The 21,418-nt window shown below is 44.5% G+C and overlaps 1 protein-coding gene across 1 annotated transcript in view; it reads right to left on the bottom strand.

Annotated features, from left to right (window-relative positions):
- Window positions 1-21,061, bottom strand: part of MARCHF11 (membrane associated ring-CH-type finger 11) — a 196,609-nt gene extending 175,548 nt beyond the window's left edge. The window contains exon 1 of the mRNA XM_078685721.1: window positions 20,645-21,061. Coding sequence (XP_078541847.1) covers window positions 20,645-20,911 — 267 coding nt within the window. The 5' untranslated portion in view covers window positions 20,912-21,061. The remainder of the gene's footprint in view (window positions 1-20,644) is intronic.
- Window positions 21,062-21,418: the final 357 nt, after the last annotated feature.

The following is a 21,418-nucleotide window of genomic DNA, read 5'->3' as shown; positions in this document are numbered from 1 at the left end:
CGTTTAATTAAATGATGCTATTTAAAGTTGACATTAAAAGTGCACTACAGATCAGTACAACTGTCTGTACCCTTTGTCCATTTTTTCAAATTGGAGATATCTATGTGGTACATTTTATTTTGAAAGCAATCAAATTGAGCAATATTTAAAATACTGTCTGGAATCCTTCCTCCATTGTTTTCAAGATACAAATATATTTTGGGGGATTTTGTTTGCTTTCAAAATAAAACCCAAATATTGCTTATATTCTTCTGCATGTATTAGCGTAACATAAATTAGCATTATGGGAGCAATAGACACAAATTGTTTAATTTTGCATACATGTACACATTTTTATAGTTATTAATACAAGCTCGGCTGACAGCTCACTGCATTTCCTTCGTTCACAGTAACAGTCAAGGCTAAGCCATATCTAGACTTCCAAATAAGATCATTTTAAACACTGAAGACTATTTGTCCTGTGGACAAAATAAACTTGTAGACTTTTTGTACTTGTCCCCAGACAATATGTCTTGGTGTTTAGGTGATGGGCATTCCACGCACCTTCTCTTACCACAGATGAATACTTTGAGAATAAAAAGGACTCCGTGGAATATAAAATGACAATTTGGGAAGCCTACAAAACAGTAATAAGAAGATGACAGGCAATCACCTATATGACAGGAAAGAAGTCAGAAAAGCAAGTCAAACACGTAGAAGACAAATGTATACAACTTGAAAAGACTTATGGAACAAATTAGAACTGAAACATCAGTTAGACAACAGTTAAAAGAGAAGTAAGGAATCAGTACATCGCACAATGCAACAAAAACTATACGACGTGTGAAATAAAGCAGGCAAACTAATTGCATGGGTAAGACGACAGGAGGCAGGTCGGTCGGTGGGTGAACGTGACAGATGCCCCAAATAATACAAGAGTAGGCAGAAATTCCAATCTAGCAGAAACGTTCACAGACCGCCTGGAATTACACCATAGAAATGATTAGATGAGATGGGGCTGGGTTCACAAACATAGTTAAAGAGGTTCCTACCTTGCAAATGCGCCATGAAGCAAGGGATTTGCTAGAAGCATAGATAACTGAGGAGGAAATCGCTGACGCTATCTCTCAGATGCAAAGTGGTAATGTGCCTTGTCCTAATGGACTTCCAAGCGAATTACCCAAGAGACTATCAAGCAGAGTTATGAGCCACTTGCTTTTGATGGACAAAGAAGCTCTGGGAAAAGGAAAACTCACAGCACCTCTTCGACTGGCTACAAAATACTGATATTTAAAAAGGGAAATCCTAAAGTGACTGTGTCACATAGTTTAATATCACTCCTAAATGTGGATACAAAGTTCCTACAAGGACACTGGCAATAAAACTAGGCAAAATTATAGAATTGCTGGCATACTGTAATCAATCTGGGTTTATCACAAACAGAAGCACTAGACTGAACCTACAATGAATATCTGGATGACTAGCTGCCCTACACCATGAAGGTACAAGAACCAATATTGGTGCTTTCATTGGATGCAACCAAAGCATTTGACACATTGAAATGGCCTTTACGAATGATAATTCTTTTTATTTTTAATATAATTTTTATTGCGAAGATATAGAGAAGGGCACAAAGCATACAGTCATCAATACCACCGACATGCAACTGGCAATAACATGTTGCTCTGAGGTCGACACACAGACAAATAAAGCCCACATCCCGGAGGCTGGGCGGCGTAGGATTAAAGCATGGATATAAGGAGGGAAAATTGCATTTGTGCTCTAATGATATTATACTATCAGTACCTTCGCTATTTTTTCATAGTGCATTCTCATCCTACATAACAAATTAACAATAACCAATTACCCCATGAATGGTATCACCAAGTACAGATCCAATCAATGTAGGACATTTATGTGAGGGCAAGCTAAAGCGCAGTCATTATAGTGTGGCGTTGGCCCATGGGAGTCACAGCTACATACAGGTATACATATTAAGGAATATCGGCGTGGCTACTTGGGGCCCCTACACCGGACCCAGACATCACATCAGCTCCCTCCCCCTCATAGTCAGACTCCGAATCAGCGGGAGTAAATAACTCAGCGCTGGTGGCGTCCGAATCATCCTCCGCTAGCCCCTCCATGCACAGCACCCTCCAAGCGAGCAAATCATCCTGTAGTTTCTCATCTTTGCGAGTGTTCTGCATGTGTGTCTCTTCATCTAAGGCCCATTCCCTTGCATCTCGCAGCCAAGGGGGAATCTTGGGTGCCCTTTGACCCATCCAAGTGATGGCTACGCGTCTCCTCGCCAGAACTAACAAGAGTTGCAGGAATTTATAGGACAGCCTTTTTTTTGTGGGCCTGGGTACCAACGAATGATAATTCTTAACACCTTAGGAGCTTCGTAAACAAACCTCCCCAGTGCTGCGCTGTCCATTATCCAGTGCTGAACTGGACGTCCAGCGGTCGCACGCAGCACTGGGGAGGTAGTGCCCGTGACGACCGTTGGCCGACGGCAGCACTTAAAGGGTTAAAAAGAAAATAGAGGGGGCATTGCCTGAACGAGGACTCATGATGGCGTCTCTAACCTGAGCACCTGAGCTGAGCTGACACCGCTATACAATGGGTCTGATGGGGACGACAACCCCAATCTATACCTGCCAGCAACGAAAGGAGATATTGAATCACGCATCCAGGAGAGGAAGAGGGATATTTCGGCCACAACTTCAAACTTCACCGTATTGCTCACAGAGCTTGATCAATCAGTAAAAGGGGTTGAGTCCTGTTTGGACCTGGAGGAGGTGACAGTGGCGCAGCAGGACCAGGTGCCGAATGACCTGATAGAGAGGGTGTTGGCACTTGAAACCCAACAATGACTCCTGAGAGATGCCCTGGAGGACTACGCAAACCACTCCCAGCACAATGATATACAGATTAGAGGGAAGAGCGCCACTGTGCCTATCAATGAGCTTGAAAACTATGGATGGGAGCTGTTCCAAAACATCCTCCAGGATTCTGAGGGGCAGAAACACACCCTCAAATGCACTCATGTCTTCTCCATGTACCAGTGGGTGAACCAACTGGCCCCAGCTGTGCTCACCAGAGTTCCCTTCTACCAAGACAAGGAGGACATTTTGAGAGTGGCTCGGGAGATTGATTCCATCACCTTCAGGTGCGACAACCTCACACTTTTTCAGAATATATTGCTCCAGACCCTGGCCAAACACTGACTTTAGGAAAGTAATGTTTTAACTACAGGACAAGAAACTCCTGTATCGCTGGGGCTTCCCGCTGTGATTAATCTTCGCAATTGACAACAATCGAGTAGCCACATGCACACCCGAAGCCCAAGCCCTACGGTGACCCATTGGCATCCCCCAGCTCCCCACAGTCGTACAAATAGCAGAGACCACCCTCAAAGAAGACCAGCAAGGCTTCAAGGAAACTCATGTGCTGGCACAGTTGGCAGATAGACCAGACTGAACCGGACGAAGACAGATAACCCACTAGACGATTCTTGCTTTAAAAGTTAGCATCCAGCCCGAGGTTGAGCCCTCGCAGAATCATGTGACAGTGCAACATTCCTTACAGCATTACTTCAAGGAAAACTACACCGGGGGTATCATGGGCTATCCTATGGGATGCGACAAAGGCGGTACTGAGAGGTAAAATTATGAATAACACATCCACCTTTGTAAGAGTAACCAGGGCTCAAAGGACAGACCTGGAGGCCCACCTTTCCCAGCTTGAGTCCAAGCACAAGGCCACAGGCTCAAATAGGGTTTATAGAGAACTGAGATGAGTTCAGGGTGAATTATTTGAGCAGCTCTATTTGACAAAAACAGAGCAAAATCTCCCTTACATCAACCAGAAACACTATGAAAAGGGGGATTGGGCACATTGATTGTTGGCATATAAATTGAGGCAGAAGCAAAGAAGAAACCATATTTCTGCCATTAGAGATGAGGAGGGGTTTCCCATACAGATAGAACTGATATCCTCGTCATTTTCAAGACATAGGATGCATTTCTCCATCAAGTCCAACCCCCATCTGCAGGCACCCAGGACTGATATTTACAAGATTTTACCTTTCCACATATTTACCCTGTGCTTGTCCATGAACTAGAGAAGCCCATAACCCCAGAAGAGATGAAGTCAGCCATACACCGAATGAAAGCCAATAGGTTGCCCGGGCCAGATGGGTTCTTGGTAGCATTTCATACTGCCTATTGTGAACTGTTAGCGAAACTCCTAACCGAGGTCTTTCACCAAATCAGTAATGCTGACCATTTTGGAGTTTACTGTAACTCTGTGGCTTAAACTGGGCAAGGACCTTCTGGCCTGCTCTTCCTATAAACCAACTGACCTGCTAAACTGTAATGTTAAAATATTTACCTCCGTCTTGGTTTCCCGCCCACACTCCATCGGGCCAGCATTGATGCTAGCTGCCAGTCAGGTTTTATTCAAAATAGACAGGCTCGAGATAATGTACGGCTGGCAGTGAATGTGGTTAATGTGGCAGAAAGATCCAAAACAATGACCCTCCTTCTCTCACTAGATGCGAAGAAGGCTTTAAACCAAATGAACAGGGAGTTCCTACATGCTGTACTCTCGAAGAAGGGGATAGGTCCCCATATGATGACATACCTGATGGTCAACTATGTAACCCCAACAGCTCGAATCAGAGTTAATGGCATCCTCTCCTCTTCAATACACCTTACCAAAGGCCACACACAGGGAAGCCCCCGTCACCATTGATATTTGCACTCCCAATGGAGCCATCGGCCCACTGCATTGAAATGAATATCAGGATTCAGGGGCTCAAGGTGGATGGGAAACACTATAACTTGGCACTCTTTGCCCACAATAGTGTTTTCTCATGTGCCCTGAGACGTCTGTTCCACAGCTGTTGGAAGAACTAAAACAACTTGAACAAGCCTTGGGATTCCGCATTATTTGCACAAAGTCAACGGGCATAGGGGTAACTGATTCCACCCATAGGATCCACCACTTACTTTCCACTTTTGGCCTGGGCGGGGGCTACCTCCCTGTGCTGCCTGGCGATCCACCTGGCTAGCTCCAGTTGTAAGCTTTTTTGATCAGAACATACCACCGGTACTAGAGGCTCTACTCAAAGATCTCTACCGCTGGGGCAGGATGGAGATATCCTGGCTTGGTCGTATCAATGCTGTGAAGATAAACTGTCTGCCCCAACTAGTGTACATTCGGATCTCCCGTGAGACTGTCCAGCAAGCCCAAAAGCAACTACTCAATTTGTGTGGCATAACTCCAAGCCTCACATAAACCTTGGGGGCTTCTGGAACAAGGATGCTCCCCTATAGCATATCATGTAAGTGAGGCCCGAGACCGCTTTCCACCTTCAAAAACACCATTGTATGCTACTGCAACCCTTTTGAAGCACTGGGACAAAATTAATCGTAGCCAGGCATCCACTACATCGCCTTCCTCCACTTTCTCCCATTTTGCATAATCTGGAATTTGTGCCAGGCACTCTGGGCATTCACTTTGCAGACTGGGGAGGGGGAGTGTCCCCATTGTTGGGAGATCTCTACCAAGACGGGACCACCTTGGACCTGCAGACTTTCAGGCAATGCTTTCACTTGACCACCACAGATGAATTTCGCCTTAATAAACTACTACACTGAGCAAATGCACCCACAATGAAAGATAAAGGTAGTAGAGCCAAAACATCCCTTGAACAACTCTTTGCACAAGGATCCACTAGGAAGGGTATTATCCGCCTCCATGTATCCTTATGAGGCCTAATCCATCCACAGTGACAAGTGGCCTATTCCATTCACAGCAATATCCTAACCAGTCATGATGGAAACAAGATTTAGGCATCACTATTGCTGATGACACGCTGGCATCGGCTTTGGGCGTGCACAGCCTTCATTTGCTTACAACATAAGGCCATTTCTTACAAACTTCTCACAAGATGGTACTTCACCCCAGTCCGATTGCATGCCATGGTAGGAACTCCCAATCACTGCTGGTGGGGTTCTGAATCTAGGGCCACCTATTTACTTATGTGGTGGTAATGCACACATGTTAATAACTTCTGGGTGGAGGTGCTCCTTTTGATCTCCCAGATTTGTTAAGTGACCCTGCCAATGGACCTCCTAGTGTTTTTACTAGGAGATGTAAGGGAAGATTGTCTATCCACATACAACCCCTTGTAAGTAGTTGCTCACATTATTTCTCATTGCAGCAAGACTAACTATAGTCCACACCTGGAAGGACCCTCATCCACCGAACTTGGCTCTGTGGTGGAATAAGGTATGGCATATATACATATCATGGACGAGTGACTGAAATGATTACAGACAAGATGCACTTGGCTACCCTTCAAGACTTACATCAAAGGATTAGGGCAAACGTGAACCCAACCACCACTATACATATACCCTACAACGAGCTTGTATAAGGAGTCTCAGATACCGAATTGGAGGGGAGGGAGATTAGTTGTTAAGACAAGTTCCAGCACCAGTATCATTGTGCAATGACAATTTACTTGCCTAATAGTTTTTCCTATGTTCGAGCCATTTGAAGTTACAAACTGCCCTGATGTTAGTCCTCTGGTTTATGTCCTTCTTTCTTCTCTCTCTCTTTATTGCTTAGAAATTCTATAAATAAAGGTTAAAAAAAACAGGTTTCGGATTCATTTATCTTATGGATACAGGAAACCACTACCAAGAGGCAATATAAATGGAGAGATCTCAATAAATCAAGAAAAAAAAGAGAAAGAGACAGGCCTGTCTCCTCTCCCCAGTGCTTTTTGCCTTGGCCCTTGAGCCACAAGCTTATTGGATAAGAGGTGATGAACTGATATGGGGATTGTGGGAGTGGGTGGGAGATAATGGGAGGAAAGAATATCACTTAATGCCAGTGATATTCTGCTATATATAACGAGCCTTGAAAAACCGTAGAAAAACTAATACAAATCCTTCAAATATTTGATAAATACTTCGGACTCATTATTAATTGGGATAGATCTATTATAAATTCACTAACACAATGATTACTTAGTTACTATTTGACAAATCCATTTTAGATTGTGCATAACAATTTTCAATACTGAGGTATCTGTGTAACACGGGACCCACAAAAATATCTAAATAACAACCTCTACAAAATCCTACGAAAAGTCAGCACTAGAGTGCAACATTGGGGGAGTTACCCCTTTCATTTATGGGAAGAGCAGCATTATAATATAAAATGCATTATATTATATAAAAATGATGGCCCTGCCCAGTTTTTTTATATACTGCAAAATATCCCATAGGGAATCCCTGATATATTCCTCCAAAAGGTAGAGATAGAACTTAGAGGGTTACTATAGGATGGGAAATCGGACAGAATCTCAACTTGAACTCTCAGCGGAGAAGTCTATGATGGAGGGATAGCTCTACCGGACATAGGTAAATGTTACTGAGAAGTCCATCTAACTGTTATCAATAAATGAGCCTTCTTCAATCAAGAATAAACCTCTCTTAGAATAGACTGACATGCGGTGGGCAAAGAAGGGTAACTAGGAGTCATATGCAGAAGTATTAGTGGGACTGGTCCACCCATAACAACCTAATGACAATTAAAGTATGGCGCATCGCAACTACGCTATTGAGTTTAAAAAAGACTCTAACACATAACCCACCACTATGGATGTGGCTATATTTCAGCCGTTGAGTATATTTGGAATCAAAGTAGCATGAATGGTTTCAAGAACTGCAAATTGATTTCGACATCAACAATTTCGAAATCTTTTGATATATCAGGCCGAAGCATGTCCGAAGGTGCATGCAAACTCCGAGACAGAGATTTTAGAGTACACCCCAAACAGAAAACAGAGTTCTGTCAAAAAAAACGCCGCACCTCTAATATATAAAACCTGCATCAATAAAATACCAAACACATTGTTACGGTTTGGGGAGGATCTAGGAGCTGTACAGGACTGAAATGTGAAGAAGCAATCCAACACCCGGGAAAAGTCACTATCAAGCCAGGCTTTCGGTGGATGCAATTACAAAGATTGTAGTCTATTTTATCAGCATTCAAATTGTGAGGTTCGGAGGGGACACAACGTAGCTATGACTAAGAAGCTTTGGCCAAGTAGGAACATTCCATAACACAATTTGGGCTTCCCCCAAATTAGAGAGGTTCTCGACAAGACTGGAGGACTTTGAGTTATGGCACAAGTAGCACAGATCACACTGGGAGCAAGCCTTTAACTTTCCATTCTGGGAATATGATCATAGGTCACTCCTCCCATATGCTCTCAAATATTTATTAATGCGGGTCTAGTGGGGGGGGGGAGAGATATCACAAGACATTGGGGTAGCAGAGATGCCCCAAAAATGTCAGATTGAAAGACCAATTGAGACTGGCGTGTGCTGTTTGAAAAGAACACATATAAAAGTAGAGGCTGCTCTAGGAAATACATAATGATAAGATAAACATATGGTAAACCTTGTAGCATAGATTGAGCATTGAAAACTAGAGTTGACTCACCCAACCCCCCTCCTTCTTTATTGCACCCTCCTTATTTTCAATAATTGAAGATATGTGTGACTAACATTAATGTATGAACATTGCTTAATTCCTGAGCTATAAATATGTGTTATCAATGATATAATAATCATGTTAAATAAGGAAAAAATAATACAAAATATATTTTTTAAATAATGACATGAGATGGGGTGAGGAGTAACTGAGTCATTCATAACCAAAATACTTTCAAGCTGGATAAACTTTATTTACGGTCAGGCCCCCTCAGAACAATCACTCGTCATCCTTTCCACTGTGGCTGCCAGTGTGCAGAACAACCCATTCGATCGCGCTCTCGAGTTGTCTACCAATGGACCTAATACACACTCTCTGAAAAACCAGTGCCCTGGCCTTAAAATCCTCAAGCAAAACCACTGAATGGAAACTGCAACCTACTATCATCCTTCACTTCAGTGTACTGTAACAAAGCAAAGCAAATGATATCTAAAATATCTGAAGTACTATCGACTGCTAGTGTCTTTTTAAAACAATATGTCTTGATATTTGCTTATCGACTCCACCAGCCCTTGGGAATAATGAGTAATAATGCATCCTTCTAAAACTTTTAAATGGCTTTGCGAGTGCATCTGTGCTTTCTGGCTGCACGACATCACAGAAAGCAGCTGGTTGCTGACAGCAAACCTGCCTCCTGTTTTACTGTTGTCGGAAAATGAACCATTAATATTGACTGAAAGGACCAGGGTATAAAAGCTTGGATATGCCATCTTGCAGTTTTGGGCTTTATAAAATTAGGAACATGTGCTGATTCGCTTTGTTCCTATTACAGTAATGGGCTTTCTCTTGCTTGGAGACTCCTGCCTGCCCATCTGCAACAGGGAGGTTTCTTTTTTCCATTTCACACTGTCAATCAGGCATACATCTCTCTTCCCACCTTACCATACTATCTTTCACATCTGTTTCTATAGATTTTTTCAATTGCAAATTTCGACCTTCAAAGATTCCCACGTAACATTATGAAACGGATTAAATATTTATACAAAATGTTAGTTCAGCACACCTGGGAGTGCCCGGATGACTTTAAGAAATTGGTAGCGAAGTACTTTACAGGACTAGATGGCGTGAGATAACTGTGATGCAGTCATGACTCCTAACGCGAGCAGGGCTGAGGGATGTATGTCACTACAACGCATGCTTTTACAACGCATGCCATTCCGACGCAGGTTTTTACAACGCAAGTCATTAAAACGACTTGCGTTGGGTGGCGCTGGATAGTGAATAGTTTAATTTACTATTCCAACTCCAGTCCCCGTGGATAGTAGGGAAGGTGTTGGATAGTAATTAAACTATTCCCTATCCTAGAGCGCCCTCCAGCTCAATTTGTTGTAATAACTTGCATTGTAAAAGTTGCGTCGGAATGGTAGTGCGTTGTAAAAGCTGCGTTGTAAAGGATGTTTCCCGGCCTGAGGCAGGCCGCAAGGTATCCAGGGGTTGGACTGGGGTGTACGCCCCTTCCCTGTCACCGATGGAGAACGCCTGGGATGGGTGAATATGCATGCTCCTCTGCCTGAATCTACTATATAGAGTGAGGTGGACTATTCCGCAAGGCAAGAGGTGGACTAATCTCCTTGAAAACTGATCGACTTACTTTGCTTGGAGTTCCTTCAAGTCCACTGTGTTTTTGTTTACCACAATAAATTTCATGGTATACAATCCTGTGGTAACTGCTCGACTGATAGGTTCTTGTCCTTTAAAAACAAATAGTGGGCGGGGCCAGGCATGTGAGCAGACAGAAGTGTTTCTCCACCGCTTCTGCTAGGCTTCCCTTTCAGACCCATGTATGATTTAGAGGGTACAGTGGACAGTGTCGAACTGGGACAGAAAGTAGAAAATAAGAGTTGCTCCCTTTAGCGAAATCGATAGCTAGAAAAAGTGGCCCACATTTGCAAATAAGGCAGTTTTTGAACTTGTAAAGACATGTTGTGTAGGTGTTTTGCAAGGTGTGGGAGACTGCTTACATGTGTGCCTGCTGAAAGAAATATTTGCTGTAATAATGGGGAAATTAACAGAAAAACTCAGGCCACCAGACCATACAATTGTCTCACAAACCTCAAAAAAACGACCCACACTCTGACCCATCAGACCAGCCCTTTGGGCACTGCTTGAATGCCCTTTGGGCCAGTCTGACCTTGATGGTGGAGCCTGGGGTGGGTGGACCTGTATCCTGTATCTTGTGGCGTGCATCTAGAAGCAATTTAATGTTCTGGGCCTCCTCCCCGGTGGCTATAAATAGAGAAGCCGTAAGGCTAGTAACAGCTGTTCACTTTAAGATGGTGCCAAAAGGGACTGCAAGGTGAGCAAATGGCCCAAATGGGACTTAAAAACATCGAGGTCAGGCCATGTATTATCCTAACCTGTAGAAATTGGTGAATGAGGAAGCAAATGGTGAGGACACTATATTCCAGAGTTTTCTGCACTGAACTGGCGCTGTCAGGACACACCAGCTTTAGAATGCCTGGGATGATTATGGAAAGCACAGGCAGTGCACCCCTGCCTCCCTCACCCCAGGGAAAAGATAAAGGGCACTGCAGGCAGTGACGGAGGACCTGCTAACCGTTGTGAATCAGCACAGGGCTGCCTTTGAGATGGTGAAAGTAGTGCTCCCTGGGAATCCCAGGCGCTGAGACTAAGGTAACACTGAAAGGGTGGCCCATTGACCAAGAGGGATAAGTATGGCGCCCAAAAATCAGAGGCCAAACTGTCTGAAAGCAAAACAGAGTTTCTTCAAGCAACATTGCTCCACTGCTGATGTTTTGAATAAAACTAAAGGAGAGGAAGGGGGCCAGAGGGAAGCACAACTCACCTAGAGGGAGGCCCTAATTTGGGGCTCTTTGAGGACACTAATTTTTCAGTGTTCAGAGTAGAGTCAAGAATAGTTAAGATGGAGATGAGAACACTAATTTGTAGGTGTCCATAGAAGACCAAAGTTAAGAAGACAAAGATTTGTCTGGAGAACCTCAGATTCACAATGCTGGACCTGAAGCTTGCTGTGTTATCGACCCAGATTAAGTGTGTGTCAAAATGAGAAATGCCTGGGTGAGACATTGCAAGGAAATGCTGGAAAAATCCTGTTCAAAATGGAGTAGGAGATAGACAGCCCTGAGAACAGAATAAGAGCTGCTCGTATCAGTTGGCATTCCCTCCACTCTGAGTAGGACGATATAGAAGCCCTGCTACTTTCTCTCCTGAGAGGAAATATCCTACAAGCAACGACAAAGGCTGAGATATCCATTATAAGAGTGGAGAGAATTCCCACGAGAAGAACAGACTGGAATATGTCCGAGGTATATGGAGCAGGCACAAGCCTTGTGGAGTTGAGTAGTCTGGCTTAAAGGGAAGCAGTCACTCAGGGTGCTGCAATACAGAGGAATCTTCAATTCCGAGGTGTAAAAAACAAAAATGTGTGTATTCCCCAACTTGAGCAGGATGATAATGTGGAGATGATAGGAACTAAGCGAGACCTTATACAACTACATTTGGTAGCTTCTCGTGTGAATACAGCAAAGCTGAGACTAATAAAGGGTGATAACTGTAACATGTTCACCCAGGTACCTGTATCCAAGACTTCCTGGAGGCCAAGCGTGGGATCAACCAGGGCATACGGCCGGAACCAAATGTCACATGTTTGATTCGAGTGCCAAAGGATCCTTCGTGTGATGTTCCCTTGACTAAACAGGGGTGATGGAAGAGGCAGTCAACACTTGGCATAACGTGATAACTAGAGGTGATAATGATAGGGCTTGAACATCACAGATTTTGTTGTACCTCCTTAATCCGACTGAGAAAGGTGACATGTTTGTTACTTTAGTTTTCAAGTCATCTTCAGTAAAGTGAGATGTTGAAATTGAGCACGGATTTAAAACTGTGATGAAGATTGCAGGCCTCAAGAAATCTACTCGCTCACTCACTATTACGAGCCACATTTTATCAGAGCAAACTATTTTTAGGGCCTTCTGGCCTGTGTTGAGAGAGTGCTATGCAAACAGAGAGAGCTGGAGCAGGCAAAGAACAATCTTTTCACATTTAAGATGCGTTCTAAGTCAGGGGTCAAAGTCAGCATGTGCCTTCTTGTAAATTGCTGCTTATTTTATCCTGGAGATTGGTTTTTACTTTTTTTTCCCTCTGACTACAAAGTTCGAGGATTTCGTAAAGTGAATTGTGGACAATTGTGCTGGGCACACTAGATTTATAAATGAACTGTACAATTATTTCAAAATATATTTCAGTTTAGGAAAGCACTTTTTTATAATTCTGAAGTGAGATGGAAACAAAGATTTTATTTCCACACATTATAGTTTGTACTCTATATAATTTTATCAGTAAAAACTGCATTTTAATGGGAGAGTTTGTGGCCATTTCAATGGAAAATGTAGGTTATCAGATCAAGCAAAATAGTTTTGTAGTACAGAAGACATGCAGAAATCACATATTTGACCATGGTCTCGTATGTGATAATGAAGAAAAAGGCAACTCAGTGAAATAAAATATTTGCCTAGGTTCACACAATTTGAGATGGGTTTATAGGTCAAGCGCATTACAATTAGGTTGAGTTGATTATTTAAGTGACTAGACCTGCAGGTCTGGTAAAAACAAATTAATTTTTCTAGGCCTGGATTGCTATTGTGTTGGCTCAATAATACAGATTTAAACTTAATAGAATGAGCAGTCATTGAGCATGTTAAGTAAGTTTATGCGCCAAGGGTGACAGACATATGAGGGTGCACACACATTATTACATGTACAGTAATGCGCTATTTCCACAATTTTGTATACATTTGCTAGTTGTGTCACTTTTCCTGCCCGTAAGGATAGTAAACTCTGCAACGCCCTGTTGTTTTCATGCTCACTAAACAGTAATTGTTGGCTTTACCCCACTCTACAGGGTCACCCCCAAACTTTTTGCCTTCGCCCCTCCTATTTTTACTGAATTCATTTTTGGTCCCCTAGGACTCTGTGCACTTTACCACTGCTAACCAGAGCTAAAGTGCATGTGCTCTTTTCTTTAATCATGGCAAAACACCTGATTCACACGTTTAATTTACTTAGAAGTCCCTTGCAAAGTGGTATATCATGTGTGCAGTTTTAAACTGCTCTTTCAGCATGGCAAAATAAACCTTTACCAGGACTAAACCTTCCTTTTTAATACGTATATGTCACCCCTAGGGTATGACCTAACCAGCTCATAAGGCAGGGTGCAATGTATTTAAAAAGTTGGACATGTACATTTAGCTTTATATGTATTGTAGTGAAAAACTCCTAAAATATTTGATACTGTGAGGTATACCTCTCCCATAGGCTAACATTTGCTCTCGAAATGCCAACGCATTTTAAGACCCAGGCTGGTGGTACCGGGGCTCTCGTAAGGGCTTCAAACAAATAATCGGGAAATTCTGATTTTTTTAGGTTGGAGCAGCCGCTCCAGCTTGTTGATTCCAGGCGTTTTAGCTGTATGCCAGTAGACTTGTTTTAAGGTTGCTTAGGAGCACCACGTGCACACTTTTATCTGTATACAATTCTTGCACTTACCCGCAGAGTATGGACCAGACTTATTCGATGGAAGACTCGCAAATTTTGAACGTATTTTCCGATATCAAACTCTGAAAGAGACAGGCTTTTCTTCTGCTGGAATGCGAGCCTGCTCGCCTTCAAAGGAAATGGTACCATGTATAAAAAGGGGAACCCTCAGGCACACTCCTTACTACGCTTCTGGACCTCTGGGGGTTACAGAAGACGCACTGCTGTGCTGCTTTGCTGCCAGGACTACCATTCTGCTGCCCTACTACTTTGCTTGCTGAGAAAGAAGACTGGACCTGCACCTTTCATCCCAGGCGGAAGTGACTCCAAGGGTCAACTGACTGACCTCCTCTTTTGAGCTATACGGACTTAACAAGCTTCAGAGGCCCCCTGCAATTGCCCAGCTGACCTGCTGCCTGGATCTGTAACTGAACCTCCCTCAGCCCTACTAACCACTGATGGAGTGAGTTCCTGAGCCCTAAGAGGAGCCCCTCAGGCCCTGGACAATTAGTGTGGCATCAGTTGAGCTCCTCTCCAAAGAAAAAGGAGAAATCCTGAAGTTCTGGGCACCGCAAACGGGCATGTTTGCACCAAGATCTTGCCACCTGCCAACACCAAGTTCCAGCGACCCGACTCTTCGCGTCACATCGACTGCCAGCGACACCTGGAAATGCAAGATCTGCACTTCGTACTATGGCATTCACAGCCAGCAGTGACCGCCAACATGAGCAATGACCATCTGCAATGCTGAACAGGATCTTCAAGCTACAGCGGCAATTTCCACGATGCTCAGCCTGCTCTTCACGCTACATTGACAACCCTCCACAGCGCTCTCCCTACTCCTCGCGGACCCAACCGCGAACTGAACTCTTCACGCTGGACCTTGGAAGGTAGCTCTTTCAGCTGGACTATTCTGGTCCCAGTATCTGGTGCATGCTCTATTGTGGTCTGCCTGAACTTGTGACTTTCCCCTGGCCTTGCATGACAAGATAGTTGTGAGTAGCACTTTGTGCTTTTAGGTGCTTCCCTTACCTTAAATCTTTACAATTGCATTTCTCCTCTTCTACTGATTTGATTTTTGTCATTTTGGTCTCAACTAAGTTAATACATTTTACTCTAGTTTTCTAGATTGGCGTGGGATTTTTCATGTTTTGTGTTTTCACCTTATTACTGTTTGAAGTGCTGGATACATTATTTACCCATTGCCTTTGTGTTAAGCCAGACTGCTTTGTGCCAAGCTACCAGAGGGTTAAATACAGGTTAATTTGGGGTTTGCTTGTGACTTCATCGTGACAGGAATTGAGGTTGTTGCTTGAGTAGGGTTTCATCCCCCTCAATCAGTAGCCCAATTTCCAACAGTCAAGGCGTAACAAAGGATATGCTAACCAAGTAGCGTTATACTACCAACCACAAAAAATAATACGCAGCCTGGAGAGACAGAGCATCTCTAGGCGCTACTGTCTGCTGTGCTGCGAGTTGGCCCATTACCAGGCTGCTGAATCGCCACGTGGAAGCAAACTAAACTAACCCTCTTGTCACTTGGCATCCACTGCAAAACATGGTATGAGTCCTCTAAGATTCAAGCCATCTATGGCGTAACTGTTTAATTCTACCTACTGCCCAGTGAACCTCTGCATAGCTCTTACTTTCAACGACAGTGGGGTGCAGGCCTGTTAGAGCCTGAGGTGTTGGGATGGTAATGCTGACCTGGGGAGGTCTGAGGAGCTGCAAGTCCGCTTGCAACACAGGAGCTATTGAGGCGTATATTGCACATCTCAAACTTCTTCCTGATACACCTGTCACCTTGTCATCTTCAGGGTTCTGTGTCCAGCAGGAAAATACATGAAATAATAAATGTGTTACTCCAGAACCCCCTCCCGAATGATGACATGTTGTGGTACCCACGAGAAAGCATCATGTGGTGGTGAATAACAAAACATTTGAAAATGTTCCCTATTAGTGGCTAAGGCAAATTACATACCTCACCGCTGCACAATTACTGATAAATAATAAAATGAAACTATAGCCACTCTTATACGAGTTGCCAGTTATTCGCTGCATTTTGAACCAGAATAACTGCTTTCAACATTGGCTAGATTATGTCAGTTATAGAAAGAATCATCATTATGACAACTTCTGTAAGGGGGCAACAATATTACTTGAAACCTGCCAGGCCGTCTTATTTTTTACAAGTCAGTTATATACAGTGTCACTTGCGATAAAATAAATTCCAGATTTTTAAGCTTGTAAGGATTTATTTTGCCCAAGTGTTGTTTACAAGACTGTCAAGGGCTCTGTGAGAATTTGATACAAGGACGAAATATCTAAAGTGCCAACTACATCTTTGAGGAATTCTGTCATCTGAAAGTAATGAAGAGGATAAAATAAGCGGGAAGGACAGAATGTTCCATACTCTAGTTACCCTTCCCTATTCACTTTAAGACCCCAGTGATTCAACATAAGAGCGATAGAAATGACCCTGATCGACTGTTTCCCTCCATGGATGTATCCGTGTAAATGTTAACACCCAAACCATCAAATCTCCCCCTCCAGATGGTTTTGTTTCCCACAGAGCAGCGAACCAGGCTAGAAATAAACATGTAATATTTGTAATGCAGCAGTCATAATTCCCTGAAGCTCGTGCTAGGGCATCACAGTCAAAAGATTTTGATTTCTAAACATATGGATTACCAAACAGGCAGAGTGAATAGAGGCAACATATAACAGCTGATGGGGTTTGATGGAGAGGATTAACTGGCAGTATGGGCTCATTAGTCACATTCGAAAAGCTCTAGAACACAGAAGTACATCCGCTGAGTTCTATAGAAGATTACATTAAGCCGCGGAAGCCATTAGGAAGCTCGCAGTTTTGAAGGAAATGTACCACTGGAAAGTGGCTATGAATAGAATAAAGTAAACCTGGACTTACAGGATGTCTTAAAAATCACCGCAATTTCAAGATGAGAGAGCATGGAGTCTATAGGTTGCCTGCTGATCTATTGGATTCTATCTGTGGCTTTTTCTACCTTGCCACTGAGTAGAAATATCCTCCAATCACACTCGGCCCATATTACGTCCAGTCGTACGAGAGTAAGAACATGATACTAGCCTTTAGGCTCATCATCTGGCTTCAATAAATCTAAGTGGGTCCCTGGCATTCTATCCTAGCATCAATTTTGACATACTGTAAGTTGCAGACTAACTTGATTAAGGCTATCATATACATTAAATATATGGCTTTACAAAATGAAAAATACCAGAATAATAAAAAAAAGTAAAGAGAAACTATATATATTAACTTGTAAACTTCAAATTGTTTAAAAGTAATAAGTGTGCACTTGTGGAAAAAAGGTTGCCAATGCTACGGCCCTAAAAACGAATTGTGTAAGTAGTGGAGTCGTTTACGAGCCCATCACTTATTTTACAAAGCCATGCAGGCTGCAGGTTTCCCGTGGAAATGTCTCTGGGGTCAGAGTTGGTGATGTATTAACTGTATGTGCAGTGACATCTTAAGGATTTGGGGGGCCCTTGGCCAAACATATTTTGGGGACCCCTGTTCGGAACATATTTGAAATTATGATCTGAGGGGATAGTGATGTGTGTTTTCAATGTTGTAACACAGCACCAGCTCCCTAACATTACGACAAATATTCTCTGTGAAGTGTGAACCCCTCCTATTTCTCATGTTTTGATCTAAAAGAAACTTTTTAATGGATGTTGCATGAAACAAACACACTTCTCTGCAAAATGTCTGTAATAGACTCTCACTCAACACCCCCATTAAAAATAATGTAAAGGAAAAAGTATGTAAAACAATCTGTTTAAGAGTTATTCAAGGTCATCAGGGAAAGATTCTCTGCATAACAGAGCTGGCTCTATCAGGGGCCCCTTGGGTGGTTGGAGCCCTGAGCCAGAACCCACTTTGCCCATGTCTCAAAACGTTTCGGTGTGCCTGCCAACTTTAGTAAACCTCGAACAATCGTTGCAATAAATACCAGTATTTCCATTGTGATAAGGCACACAAGAACACGAGCCGGAAAAGAACGTTGTCTGGGATTTCAGCAGTCACACGACAACAGTTTGGTCACGTGATGCCGCATTGCCCCTGATAAACCTTACCTCATCAACTACAAACTAACCTTTAAAGGTGCGGTCCAGGGGCGTGATGCAGGCCCTGCGGTGTAAGGGAGGGGGGGCGCAAAGGTTCAGGGGGCCCTTATATTTCGGGAAGGGGGAGGGGCATTCAGCCGGAGGTCAGTGAATATCTTTCATAAATGCCGGGCTCAGGGGCCCCTTATTTTTCGGGAAGGGTGAGGGGCATTCAGCCGGAGGTCAGTGAATATCTTTCATAAATGCCGGACTCAGTGGCCCCTCTTCACATTCTGCAGAGGGTGCCCATCATTACGTCACTGGTGGGGCCTGCATGGTTTCGACAAAGAAGGTACTTGTCCATCATTGCAACCATTAGGCGAAGCAACATTCAAGCATCCACTCATGGCTCCTTTACCAAAACAGTGCTCCCCAACCAAAGACCAATCAGAACAGAAATACATGCAACGCATCACAGGACGACATAGAACCCGGTCTCTAGTGGAGACCAAAGAACAATATGAATGGGAGTCAGGGCGCTACACAATTGTCAATAATACAACATAAAAGCAATACTATCAATAACATGCAGACTTCCGCATAATGCAAATGCTGATAATTTAAATGTGCCGCCTTTCTGGATTAAATGCAGCATTATGTAACAATGTTGGAATTTATGTGGGTCCTAACGTAGCCTAACCTGTTTAAATATTGGAAATTGCCATTCCCAACTGTTCCGTCGGGCGCCCAAGGGATAGGTACGAAATGGTCTTTAAATGTCTTACTCTGAATGCAGGCAGGTCAACTTAAATCTAAGTGCTATGAACACCTGTAGGTCCATGGAAATCACGAACTGGTAATACTGACACTGCTAATCAGAGACTGCCTGTCTTCAAGATATGTAAAACAATATTGGATAACATGCTGAATGCTAACACGATAAAATAGGCTTGAACCAGGTTGTTAAAAAAAAACAGATGTTATTAAGCCAACACCAAACTATACCGCCACCTCAGGTAAGAGTCCGACTTATTCTATACGTAATGAATGATTAAAGGCAAGAAGACGTACCTTAGCGCGCGCTGTCTACGCAGTCATAGGGATAACTATTCATATTTGCAAATTAAATACGTTGGGTGCAAACAAACCCTATTGTAGTGAAAGTAAATAAAGAGCGTTCTGGGCGAAGCACTAATGCGATTTAAAAGTAACGCTTTTGCTGCACTGTATTATCCGAGCTTCAACAAAGCATCCGCGTCAATGGCTTGAATGCGACTTCCATTACATGATCTCTTTTTTATTTGCTGATAGCATACATATTAATAAGCAATGCGTTTGTTTACGTTGGATTTGCAAAAAAGTATGTCGCCCACAATTCTCTACACAGCTCTTGGTTTTGCTCACACTGAACGCAAAATGAGATTTTCAAAAGATAAACTCAACCGTGGAGAAGAAATTGACATTTCAAGAAATACAGCTGTCGGAACAGCGGGGTCATGGGCAGCAGGGTCGCCGCCTGACGCAGAAGGCTGTAATGGTGAACGTGCCAAATTCACAAGTGGGTTCGGGTGGCCCCTCTGCACAGATAAGGAAGTCGCAGCTTCGAATGGTGCCTGATCTGCTTTTTAAAACCCACTTGTTGCTGATCAGGAAGTGACAGTGCGAAGATATGCGAGAGCTCACGAGGCAACCGCAGCTTCTGTCCATGGTGCTGAAGCTGCAGGGTTGGCAGGGAATGGGTGTGCTTTACGTTGGTAGGGGACGCCGAGGGGTATTTGGGGTTTGGGAAGTTCGCGAAGGAGATTTGCCATGTATTGGTGAAGGGGGGTGGGGGCGTAGCAGAAAGCTCTCACCTGTGTTATAAACTCTCCCCGACCGGAGATGGGGTGGGGTCACCAGAGACTGACCGGTGCAGTGGAACACGGGCAGCTTGCTGTGGGGCTCTCGCTGATAACTGATGCTGCGCCGCCTTAGTGTTTGAAGGGCATCCCTTGGACGAGGAGCTGAGGAGGGGGCACACGTTGGTAAGTGAAGGGGGGGAGGGGGTCTTCCTGGTCTGGGAGACTTTTCTGCCCCTTCTAAGAGCTAGAGGGCTATTCAATAGCAGTGGTAGGAGCCTGGTCACGGTGAGGATCTGGCCCTAAGGGTGGTCCTTTCTGGTACTGGGGAGGCTCCTTTGGGCTAGATGCTCTCCTACGATCTGGGAGAGGGGATGAACCATGGATCTGGAGGATCTCCATGGTATACGGGGTCCGGCATGGTGGCGGAAGATGTGGTGTTTTCTAGCCTCTTTGCTCCAGGGCTGGGGTGGCTCTCTTGGTTTGAAGAAGAGTCCCTGGAGCTGTGTGGGGCTCTTTCTGGTGCCCGGGTCTACACCTTGGGCTGAGGGACTCCATGACCATGGACTTTCTGGTGAGGTGGGTACCACTGCAGGTGCTCCCCTCCCCTCAATAACCCCCAGACTGAGGGGCACTCATACCTGTTCGGCTCCCTGGAAGCATATCTTGCAGATGGGCGTTGGGCAGCATTCGGCGCCGCTTGACTCGGAGTCAGTGTCATTCTTGGGTCCGGCGGGGAAGGGAGCTGTGCTCGGCTCTTGCCCCGGGAGCTCAGGCGCCAGCAACGGGTCCGACGAGGAAGAGCCTCGTGGAGGGGACTCACTCGCCTCCTCCTCCGTCTCCCCCGGGGCTTCGGGAAGCGGACTCACGGCGCCTGCGAGCCGCGACGACTCCCGCGGGCCGCTCATGCCGCTGGGGCTGGGGCCGCGCTCGGCGGGGCTGCGGCAGCCGCTGCCCTCAGAGCCCTGGCAGCAACCCTCACTGCTGCAGGTACAACCGCGGCCCGGGGCGGGGCCAACGTCAACCCTCCTGGCCAATCAAAAACTACAGGAGGCGTGTCAACAAATAACGGGGGCAGGTCAGAGGAAAGAGGCGGAGAACGACCGCTGCCAATGTTGCCTACTGGCTGGAAACACGTACGCATGCGCACAGCGTCATGTGAAGTGCTTATGACGTCGTGCTTTTGACGCCGCCTAAGAATGCTACGTCACTCCCCATAGTTTGCGCTGGCATGGTTACGGGGCCTAGTCTTTTCTGTGATCTGTAAAGTTGTACGAAAGAATTCCATGATGTCATGACTAATATTTTGCGTGACTACAACGTCGTGACTCACCAACTGCCGTGCTGGCGAGGCCAAGCCTCCCTTTGGAGGCAGCTTTGCAAGCATTATGACGTATGGGCTTGCGCGCAAGCGG

Source organism: Lissotriton helveticus, chromosome 4_1 (assembly GCF_964261635.1).
Source record: "Lissotriton helveticus chromosome 4_1, aLisHel1.1, whole genome shotgun sequence".
In the NCBI taxonomy this organism is placed as follows: domain Eukaryota; kingdom Metazoa; phylum Chordata; class Amphibia; order Caudata; family Salamandridae; genus Lissotriton; species Lissotriton helveticus.
This window is presented reverse-complemented; position numbering and strand designations above follow the sequence as displayed.